This window comes from Buteo buteo, chromosome 29, assembly GCF_964188355.1.
Source record: "Buteo buteo chromosome 29, bButBut1.hap1.1, whole genome shotgun sequence".
In the NCBI taxonomy this organism is placed as follows: domain Eukaryota; kingdom Metazoa; phylum Chordata; class Aves; order Accipitriformes; family Accipitridae; genus Buteo; species Buteo buteo.
In genome coordinates, this window is record NC_134199.1 from 687,204 (window position 1) to 698,150 (window position 10,947).

The 10,947-nt window shown below is 71.5% G+C and overlaps 1 protein-coding gene across 1 annotated transcript in view; it reads left to right on the forward strand.

Annotated features, from left to right (window-relative positions):
- Positions 1-625: 625 nt before the first annotated feature.
- Positions 626-10,947, forward strand: part of RASGRP2 (RAS guanyl releasing protein 2) — a 12,757-nt gene continuing 2,435 nt past the window's right edge. Inside the window, exons 1-10 of the mRNA XM_075059274.1 lie at positions 626-649; positions 2,091-2,209; positions 2,624-2,726; positions 3,275-3,340; positions 4,680-4,811; positions 5,828-5,975; positions 6,365-6,538; positions 7,495-7,611; positions 8,482-8,766; positions 10,130-10,207. Of these exons, the coding sequence (XP_074915375.1) occupies positions 2,137-2,209; positions 2,624-2,726; positions 3,275-3,340; positions 4,680-4,811; positions 5,828-5,975; positions 6,365-6,538; positions 7,495-7,611; positions 8,482-8,766; positions 10,130-10,207 (1,176 nt within the window). The 5' untranslated portion in view covers positions 626-649; positions 2,091-2,136. The remainder of the gene's footprint in view (positions 650-2,090; positions 2,210-2,623; positions 2,727-3,274; positions 3,341-4,679; positions 4,812-5,827; positions 5,976-6,364; positions 6,539-7,494; positions 7,612-8,481; positions 8,767-10,129; positions 10,208-10,947) is intronic.

The following is a 10,947-nucleotide window of genomic DNA, read 5'->3' on the forward strand; positions in this document are numbered from 1 at the left end:
CCAGGCGTCCGGATGCGGGCGGGGTGGGGCGCGGTTGTCACCGCGGGGGGGGGCGGCTGCCGGTTTCACCGCGGGGGTTCTGCTTCCCACGCTGGGGGGGGGGGGTGTCTGCAAATCCCCCCCCCACAAGTGTTGGGGGGGTCCCCACTGCCCCCCCCCACCCCCCTTCCATGGACAGGAGGGGACCCGGGTGTTGGGGGGGGGGGCTGGATGGGGAGGGGGGGTTGGGGCTGGGTTTGACCCCCCGGGGGGGGGCGGGGGGGGATTTGGGGTGTTTGAGGGGGATTTGGAGGGGTTCGGGGCGGATTTGGGGTGCCGGGGGGGGGGCTTCAAGGGGGGTTTAGGGGGTCCGGGGGGGTCTAGGGGTCCTTGGGGGGGTTTGGGGGTCCTGGGGGGGGGTCCTTGGGGGGGGTGGGGTGTGCCTGGGGGGGGGGTCGGGGGGCTCCAGGGGCTGTTCGGGGGTCCAGGGGGGGATTTGTACCCCCCCCCCCCCTCCCCGGGGCGGTCCCGGCAGCCGCGTTTCTGTTTAACCACAAACCACTTCCCCCCCCCACCCCACCCACCCCACCCACCCCCCCGCCCCGCCCCTCCCCCGGCCCCGCCCCCGCCCCCCCGTCTCCTCCCGCCACCGCCGCGGCCGCTGGAGCAGGTGGGTCCGTGCGGGGGGGGGCGGGTCGGGGCGAGCGGGGGGAGAGTGCGGGACCCCCGGGGACCCCCAGAGCCCCGGCCCGGTGCTCCCGGTGCCCCGGGGTACCCCCGGCCCAGTGCTCCCAGTGCCCCCCATCCCAGTGCCCCAGGGCTCCCCATCCCAGTGCTCCCAGTGCCCCGGGGCACCCTCCTCCCAGTGCTCCCAGTACCCCAGGGCTCCCCATCCCAGTGCTCCCAGTACCCCGGGGTACCCCCATCCCAGTGCTCCCAGTGCCCCCCATCCTAGTGCCCCAGGGTACCCCTGTCCCAGCGCTCCCAGTGCCCCAGGGCACCCTCGTCCCAGTGCTCCAGTGCTCCAGGGTACCCCCATCCCAGTGCCCCGGGGGTCCCCATCCCAGTGCTCCCAGTGCCCCGGGGTACCCCCGTCCCAGCGCTCCCAGTGCCCCAGGGCACCCTCCTCCCAGTGCTCCCAGTGCCCCCAGTGCCCCGGGGTACCCCCATCCCAGTGCTCCCAGTACCCCCCATCCTAGTGCCCCAGGGTACCCTCCTCCCAGTGCCCCCCAGTACCCCAGGGTACCCCCATCCCAGTGCCCCAGGGCTCCCCATCCCAGCACTCCCAGTGCCCCAGGGCACCCTCCTCCCAGTGCTCCCAGTGCCCCCCATCCTAGTGCCCCAGGGTACCCTCATCCCAGAGCTCCCAGTACCCCAGGGTACCCCCATGCCAGTGCCCCGGGGGTCCCCGTCCCAGCGCTCCCAGTGCCCCGGGATACCCCCGACCCAGTGCTCCAGGGTACCCCCATCCCAGTGCTCCCAGTGCCTCGGGATACACCCGGCCCAGTGCCCCCAGTGCCCCCCATCCCAGCGCTCCCAGTGCCCCCCATCCTAGTGCCCCAGGGTACCCCCATCCCAGCGCTCCCAGTTCCTCCTGCACCCCCCATCCCAGTGCTCCCAGTATGGGGAGCTGGGCTCCCCCCCTCCCCCCCAGCCCCGACTTGGGCCAGTCCCAGCCAAGAGGCTCAAAGGGGAGGCCCGGGCGCTGCCCCCCCATATCCCCAGCCCCCCCCAGCCCCCCCCAGTCCCCCCCCCCCCTTACTGGGACGACTCCGGAACTGGTGGGGCAGGAAGCGAAGCCTTATCGGGGTGAGCAGGACCGGGGGGGGGGGGGTTGTTGGAGCCCCCCAGCCCCGTGCAAGGCTTGTGCAAGAGCTTGTGCAAGAGCACGTCCGGGGCAGGGGGGGGGGGATGACAGCATGGGGACCCCCCCAGCACCCCCAAAATGAGACACCCCCCCCGGGCCAGGGGACCCCCCCCCAGGACCCCCAAACCGAGACCCCCAGACCCCCCCAAACCGGGACCAGGACCCCCCCCAGCTCCCAGTTTTAGGGGTGCCAGCGGGGGACGTGGGTGTTGACCCCCCCCCTTTCGCCCCCCCCTTCCCCCAGGAGCGCGGGGCCGGGGGGGGGTCCCCCCAAATTTTGGGGTCCCACCATGAGCTGCACCCTGGACCTGGATCGGGGCCACACGCTGGACGAGCTGCTGCAGGGCTGCATCGCCGCCTTCGGTGGGGGGGGGCCGGGATTTGGGGGGGCCCTGGGGTCTGGGGGGGGTGGTGTCCCTGGGGTCTGGGGGGCTCGGGGGGATTTGGGGGGGCCCCCCTGGGCTTGGGGTCTCTGGGAGGGGCTGTGGGATTTTGGGGGAGGGCTGTGGGTTTGGGGGTCCCTTGGACTGGGGGGGGGGCAGTGGTGTTTTTGGGGTGGGGGGGTGTGTGTCGAGGGGGGGGGTCCCTGTTATTGGGATCTCGGGGGGGGGGTCCCTGGGATTTGGGGTCTTTGGGGGGGGAGTCCCTGGGATTTGGGGTCTTTTGGGGGGGCTTTGCTGGGACTGGGGATGCTGGGTGGTCTCTGAGCCGGGGGGGGGGGGCCCAGGGGATACTTGGGGGTCCCGGGGGGGTGACGCAGCCCTGCCCCCCCCCCAGACGCGCAGGGGAAGGTGCGGGACCCCCACCTCGTCCGGCTCTTCCTCATGATGCACCCCTGGTACCTGCCCCCCGCCGAGCTGGCCGACAAGCTGCTGCACATATATCCTTGGGGACCCCCCGGCCCCCCCAAACCCCCTGGGACCCCCCAGACCCCCCCAGACCCCCCCCAGACCCCTGGGACCCCCCCCCGGGACCCTCCCCAACTCCTGAGACCCCCGGCCCAGCTGCTGCCCATTTATCCTTGGGGGCCCCCCCCAAATCCCCTGGGATCCCCCAGACCCCCCCAGACCCCTGGGACACCCCCCCGGGACCCCCCCCCAACCCCTGGGACCCCCAGCTCAGCTGCTGCCCATATATCCTTGGGGACCCCCACCCATAGCCCCCCCAAACCCATGGGGCCCCCCCATAGCCCCCTAAAACCCTTGGGATCCCCCCCCCCTGGACATCCTGAACCCCTGGGACCCCCCCAAGCCCCCTCCCCAACCCCCTGGGACTCCTCAACCCCCCTGGGACCCCCCATAGCCCCCCAAAACACCTGGGACCCCCCCCATAGACTCCCTGAACCCCTGGGACCACCCCAGAGCCCCCCCAAAACCCCGGGACCCCGCATAGCCCCCCCCCCAGCACAGGTTCCTTGACACCCCCCACCATCGAAGAGTCGGGGGGCTCGGACGAGGGCCCCTCCCTCTGCCTCAAAATCAGCCACCTCGTCCGGTGAGTGACCCCCCCCGGGACCCCCAAACCTCTGGGGAACCCGGGGACCCCCCCTGGCACCCTGTAGCCCCCCCCCAGCCCCCCTGGGACCCTCTAGACCCCCTTTGAGGACCCCAGAGCTCCCCGGAGCCCCCCCACGTCCCCTTAAAACCCCTTTGGGGACCCCATAGCGCCCCCCCCCCAGCACCCCTGGGACCCCCTTGACCTTCTCTGGGGACCCCAAAGCCCCCCTGGGACCCCAAAAAAAACCCTTTGAGGACCCCAAAGCCCCCCTGCGACCCCCAAAAAACCTTTAGGGACCCTCTGGACCCCCTTTGAGGACCCCATAGCCCCCCTGGGACCCCCTTGACCTTCCCTGGAGACCCCAAAGCCCCCCTGGGACCCCCCCCCTTTGGGGACTCCATAGCCCCCCCATAGCCCCCCTGGGACCCTCTAGACCCCCTTCAAGGACCCCAACCCCCCCCCCATTAAGGACCCCACGCCCCCCCGGGGATCCCACAAACCCCCTCGGGGACCCCATAGCCCCCCCTGGGACCCGCTAGACCTCCTCTGGGGACCCCAAAGCCCCCCTGGGACCCCAAAAAATCCCTTTAGGGACCCCATAGCCCCCCCTGGGACCCACTAGACCTCCTCTGGGGACCCCAAAGCCCCCCTGGGACCCCAAAAAATCCCTTTAGGGACCCCATAGCCCCCCCTGGGACCCACTAGACCTTCTCTGGGGACCCCAAAGCCTCCCTAGGACCCCAAAAAAACCCTTTGAGGACCCCAAAGCCCCCCTGCGACCCCCAAAAAACCTTTAGGGACCCTCTGGACCCCCTTTGAGGATCCCATAGCCCCCCTGGGACCCCCTAGACCTTCCCTGGAGACCCCAAAGCCCCCCTGAGACCCCCCCCCCCCCCGCTTTGGGGACTCCATAGCCCCCCCATAGCCCCCCTGGGACCCTCTAGACCCCCTTCAAGGACCCCAACCCCCCCCATTAAGGACCCCACGCCCCCCCGGGGATCCCACAAACCCCCTCGGGGACCCCATAGCCCCCCCTGGGACCCGCTAGACCTTCTCTGGGGACCCCAAAGCCCCCCTGGGACCCCCCAAAAACCCTCTAGGGACTCAAAAGCCCCCCCTGGACCTCCTCTGGGGACCCCAAAGCCCCCCTGGGACCCCCCAAAAACCCTCTAGGGACCCAGAAGCCCCCCCTGGACCTTCTCTGGGGACCCCAAAGCCCCCCTGGGACCCCAAAAATCCCTTCAGGGACCCCCTAGCCCCCCTGGGACCCCCTAGACCCCCTCTGGGGCCCCCCCAGCCCCCCCCGACCCCCTGCCCCCCCCCGCTGCCCCCCCAGGTACTGGGTGCGCGCCTTCCCGGGGGAGCTGGCCGGGGACCCCGAGCTGCTGGGCCGGATCCGGGTGCTGCGGGAGGCGCTGGGCCGGGGGTCCGGGGGGGACCCCGACACCCGCATCGACCTCGACAGCCTGTACGTGGGGCCGGGGGGGCACGCGTGTGTGCACGAGGTGTGTGCGTGCACGGGGACACGGGCGGGCGTGCACGCGGTGCGCGTGTGCAAAGGGTGCGAGCACGCACGGGGACGCGGGCGCACGCACGAGGCGTGTGCGTGCAGAGGGACACGGGGGGGTGCGCAGGGACGGGCACGTGTGCACGAAGCACGTGCGTGCCCAGGGACGGGGCTGTGTGTGCACGGTGACGGGGTGTGTGCACAGGGACACAAGGGTGTGCACGAGGTGTGACCGTGTGCAGGGACAGGCACGTCTGCGTGGAGCGTGCGTGCACAGGGACACGGCTGCGTGCACGAGGATGGGGGTGTGTGTGCAAGGTGTGTGCACAGGGTCACAGCTGTGTGCACAAGGGGGTGTGTGTATGTGTGTGCGTGCACAGGGACACGGCTGCGTGCATGAGGATGGGGGTGTGTGTGCAAGGTGTGTGCGTGCACGAGGATGGGTGGGTGTGCGCAAGGTGTGTGCACAGGGTCACAGCTGTGTGCACAAGGGGGTGTGTGTATGTGTGTGCGTGCACAGGGACACGGCTGCGTGCATGAGGATGGGGGTGTGTGTGCAAGGTGTGTGCGTGCACGAGGATGGGTGGGTGTGCGCAAGGTGTGTGCACAGGGTCACAGCTGTGTGCACAAGGGGGTGTGTTATGTGTGTGTGAGGTGTGTGCGTGCACAGGGACACGTCTGCGTGCATGAGGATGGGTGTGTGCATGAGGTGTGTGCACAGGGTCACAGCTGTGCACAAGGGGGTGTGTGTATGTGTGTGCGAGGCGCGTGCGTGCACAGGGACACGGCTGCGTGCATGAGGATGGGTGTGTGTGTGCGAGGCGCGTGCGTGCACAGGGACACGGCTGCGTGCACAGAGCGCGTGAACGCACGGGGACGGGGCTGCGTGCAAGGAGCGCGCGCGGGCGCCCAGGGACGCGGGGGCGCGTGCACGTGCGCGTGCAAAGCCCCCTGAGCGCGTGCGCACGGGGGTGCAGGCCGTCGCCGCCGGGGGGGGAGCAGGAGGAGCCGCCCCCCCGTCCCCCCACCCGGCGCAAAACCTCGCTGCTGCTGGATCACCTGGAGGCGGCCGAGCTGGCCGAGCACCTCACCCACCTGGAGCACCGCGCCTTCGCCCGCGTCCACGTGAGCGCGACGCCCCTCGCACGCTCGCGTGCGACACCCGCCCCCCCCCTCCGTCGCACGCCCTCGTGCGAGACCCCGTCGCGTCCCCCTCCCTCGCGCGCCCCCGGGGCGGGTTCCCCTCCGTCGCACGCCCGTGTGCGAAACCCAGACGGGTTCCCGCCCGCTTCACGCCCCCGGGGCGGGGGTCCCTTCTCCGTCGCACGCCCTCGTGCGAGGCCCGCGTGGGTCGCCAACCGTCGCGCGCCCCTGGGCCGGGTTCCCCCTCCGTCGCGCGCCCCTCCGTCGCACGCGCGCGTGCGAGACCCGGACGCGTCCCCTCTCCCTCGCGCGTGGCGGGCCCGCTCCCCCGCCGTGTCGCACGCTCGCGTGCGAGGGCGGCGTGGGCGCAGTTGCAGGATTACCGCAGCTTCGCCCGGCGCGGCTGTGCCGCCGGCAGCCCGGCCCTGCAGCGTGTCATCGCCCTCTCCAACGGGGTCTCCCGCTGGGTGCAGCTGCTGGTGCTGAGCCCCCCCGCGCCCCCCCAGCGCGCCCGCGTCCTCACCCGCTTCCTCCACGTCGCACAGGTGACCCACGCTGGCCCCACAGCTCTGCCCCATGCCTGGCCCCGTAGCCCCACATTCGTTCGCTATGGCTGGCCCCATAACCCTGCCCCACGGCCGGCCCCATAGCTCCGAAGCCCTTCTCCATGGCTGGCCCCATAGCCCTGCCCCACGGCCGGCCCCATAGCCCCAAAGCCCTGCCCCATGGCTGGCCCCATTTCTCCATAACCCTGCCCCACGGCCGGCCCCATAGCTCCAAAGCCCTTCTCCATGGCTGGCCCCATAGCCCTGCCCCACGGCCGGCCCCATAGCCCCAAAGCCCGTCACCACAGCCAGCCCCATAGCCCCCAACTCCTTCTCCATGGCTGGCCCCATAGCCCTGCTCTATGGTCAGCCCCATAGCTCTGCCCCACAGCTGGCCACATAGCCCTGTAGCAGTGCCCCATGGCCGGCCCCATAGACACATAGTGCTGCCCCATGGCTGGCCCCACAGCCCTGCTCCACGGCCAGCCACATCGCCCCACAGCCCTGCCCCATGGCCAGCCCCATAGACCCATAGTGCTGCCCCATGGCTGGCCCCACAGCCAGCCCCATAGACCCGTAGTGCTGCCCCATGGCTGGCCCCACAGCCCTGCCCCATAGCCAGCCACATCACCCCACAGCCCTGCCCCATGGCTGGCCCCATAGACCCATAGTGCTGCCCCACGGCTGGCCCCACAGCCCTGCCCCACGGCCAGCCACATCGCCCCACAGCCCTGCCCCACGGCCAGCCCCATAGCCCTGCCCCACAGCTGGCTGCAGCGCCCCATGGCCGGCCCCACAGACCTGTGGCCGTGCCCCATGGCCGGCCCTGACCCATAGCCCTGCCCCATAGCAATGCCCCTGCCCCATAGCAATGCGCCGTGGCAGTATCCCTACCCCACAGCAGTCCCCCAGCCCCATAGCCCTGCCCCATAGCCCTGACACCCCCCCCCCCCCAGAGGCTGCTGGAGCTGCGCAACTTCAACACGCTGATGGCGGTGGTGGGGGGCCTGGGGCACGGCTCCATCACCCGCCTGCGCCAGACCCTCGCCCTGCTGCCCCCCGATGTCACCAAGGTGTGCCGGGGGGGTCCGGGGGGGCCACATGGGGGGCCTGGGGGGGGCCTGGGGGGGTCCTGGGGAGGTCCTGGCGGGGGGTCCTGGAGGGTCCTGGGGGGCACATGGGGGGCCTGGGGGGTGGTCCTGGGGGGCATATGGAGATCCTGAGGGGTCCTGGGGGGCACATAGGGGTCCTGGGGGGGGTCCTGGAGGGTCCTGGGGGGCACATGGGGGGCCTGGGAGGGTCCTAGGGAGGTCCTGGGGGGGTCCTGGGGGGCACATGGAGATCCTGAGGGGTCCTGGGGGGCACATGGGGGTCCTGGGGGGTCCTGGGGGGCACATAGGGGTCCTGGGGGGGTCCTGGGGGGGCACATGGGGGGCCTGGGAGGGTCCTCGGGGGCACATGGGGGTCCTAGGGAGGTCCTGGGGGGCACATAGGGGTCCTGGGAGGGTCCTGGGGGGTCCTGGGGGGTCCTGGAGGGTCCTGGGGGGCACGTGGGGGGCCTGGGGGGGTCCTAGGGAGGTCCTGGGGGCCACATGGGTCCTGGAGGGGTCCTGGGGAGGTCCTGGGGGGGTTCTGGGGGGCACATGGGGGTCCTCGGGGGTCCTGGGGGGCACGTGGGGGTCCTGGGGGGGTCCTGGGGGGCACGTGGGGGGCCTGGAGGGTCCTGGGGGGGTCCTGGGCGTCCTCGGGGGTCCTGGGGGGTCCTGGGGGGCACGTGGGGGGCCTGGGGGTTGGTCCTGGGGGGCTGGGGGGGGGTCTCAGGGGACCTCGGGGGGGGGCCCGGGGGTGTCCTGGGCGGGGGGGGACACACAGCAACCCCCCCCCCAGCCCTGCCCAGCTCTAACCCGCCCCCCCCCGTGTGCCCCCCCCCGCGCCCCCCCCAGCTGTGGGGCCGCCTCTCGGAGGTGCTGGGCTCGGCGGGCAACTACCGGCGGTACCGGGGGCTGCTGGGGGGGGCGGGCGGCGGGGGGGGGTTCCGCCTGCCCGCCCTGGGGGTCCACCTGCGGGACCTGGTGGCGCTGGAGGAGGCGCTGCCCGACTGGGGGGGGCCCGCCCGCCCCCACCCCGCCAAGCTGCAGCAGCGCTTCGCCATCCTGGGGGGGCTGCTGGGGGGGGGCGAGCAGGGCCCCCCCGTGCCCGCCGACCCCGACCTGCTCCACCTGCTGACGGTGAGACCCCCCCCCCCCCGAGCCCCCCCAGACCGCCCTCTGCGCCCCAAAACCCCTGCACCCCCCCCAACCCCCCCCCGGCCACCCTCTTGCACCCCAAAACCTACCAAGCCCCCCCAGACCCCCAACCCCTCTTGCACCCAAACCCCCCCACCCCCCGACCTCCCTCTGCACCCCAAAACCCCCCAAACCTCCCCAAAACCCCCCTGCACCCCGTTGCCCCCCCAGACCTCCCTCTGCACCCCAAAACCCCTGCACCCCGTTGCCCCCCCAGACCGCCCTCTTGCACCCCAAAACCCACCAAGCCCCCCCAGACCCCCAACCCCTCTTGCACCCCAAAACCCCCCTTGCACCCCCCCACGCCCACACCTCCCTCTGCACCCCAAAACCCCCCAAGCCCCCCAGACCTCCCCAAAACCCCACTGCACCCCCCTGCCCCTCAGACCTCCCTCTGCACCCCAAACCCCCTGCACCCCCCCAACCCCCCCAGCCACCCTCTTGCACCCCAAAACCTACCAAGCCCCCCCAGACCACCAACCCCTCTTGCACCCCCAAACCCCCCCCGCACCCCCGACCTCCCTCTGCACCCCAAAACCCCTGCACCCCCCGAGCCCTCCCAGACCACCCTCTTGCACCCCAAACCCCCCCTGCACCCCCCTTGCCCCCCCGACCTCCCTTTGCACCCCAAAACCCCCCAAGCCCCCAGACCTCCCCAAAACCCCACTGCACCCCAAAAGCCCCCCAGACCTCCCTCTGCACCCCAAACCCCCCCTTGCACCCCCCCACCCCGACCTCCCTCTGCACCCCAAAAGCCCCCCAGACCTCCCCACCCCCCCTGCATCCCCCTTGCCCCCCCAGACCGCCCTCTTGCACCCCAAAACCCACCGAGTCCCCCCAGACCCCCAACCCCTCTTGCACCCTAAACCCCCCCTGCACCCCCCAAGCCCCCCCACACTGCCCTCTTGCACCCCAAAACTCCCCTTGCACCCCCCCACGCCCAGACCTCCCTCTGCACCCCAAAACCCCCCAAGCCCCCCAGACCTCCCCAAAACCCCACTGCACCCCCCTGTCCCCCCAGACCTCCCTCTGCACCCCAAAACCCCTGCACCCCCCCAAGCCCCCCCAGACCCCCAACCCCTCTTGCACCCCAAAACCCCCCTGCACCCCCCTGCCCCTCAGACCTCCCTCTGCACCCCAAAACCCCCGAAGTCCCCCCAGACCCCAACCCCTCTTGCACCCCAAAACCCCCCTTGCACCCCCCTTGGCCCCCCAGACCTCCCTCTGCACCCCAAAACCCCCCTGAATCCCCCAAGCCCCCCCCCCCCGCCCTCTTGCACCCCAAAACCCCCCTTTGCCCCCCCAGGTCTCCCTGGAGCTGGGGCAGACGGAGGAGCAGCTCTACCAGCTCTCGCTGCAGCGGGAGCCTCGCACGCGCGCCCCCGTGAGTGTGCAACGGCGTGCAACGGGGGGGGTGTGTGCGACGGGGTGCGTGTGGGTGTGCAACGGGGGGGGTGTGAGTGTGCGATGGGTGGGTGTGCAATGGGGTGCATGTGGGTGTGCAACGTGTGGATGCGCAATGGGGGGGCGTGAGTGTGCAACGGGGGGCGTGCGCGTGTGCAACGTGTGGGTGTGCAACGGAGAGGCGTGAGTGTGCAGTGGGGTGTGTGCGTGTGCAACGTGTGTGCGCAACGGGGGCATGAGTGTGCAACAGAGGGGTGTGGGTGTGCAACGTGTGGGTGTGCAACGGAGGAGTGTGCAATGTGGGGGGTGTGTGAGCAATGGGGGGGCTGTGCGTGTTCAGTGGGGTGCGTGTGGGTGTGCAACGTGTGGGTGCACAATGGGGGGGCGTGAGTGTGCAACGGGGGGCGTGCGCGTGTGCAACGTGTGGGTGTGCAACAGGGGCGTGAGTGTGCAGTGGGGTGTGTGCGTGTGCAACGTGTGTGTGCAACGGGGGCATGAGTGTGCAAGAGGGGTGTGGGTGTGCAACGTGTGGGTGTGCAATGGGGGGCGTGGGTGTGCAACGGGGGTGCGAGTGTGCAATGGAGGAGTGTGCAATGTGGGGGGGGTGTGAGCAATGGGGGGGCTGTGCGTGTTCAGTGGGGTGCGTGTGGGTGTGCAACGTGTGGGTGTGCAGTGGGGGGCATGGGTGTGCAACGGGGGGCGTGCGCGTGTGCAACGTGT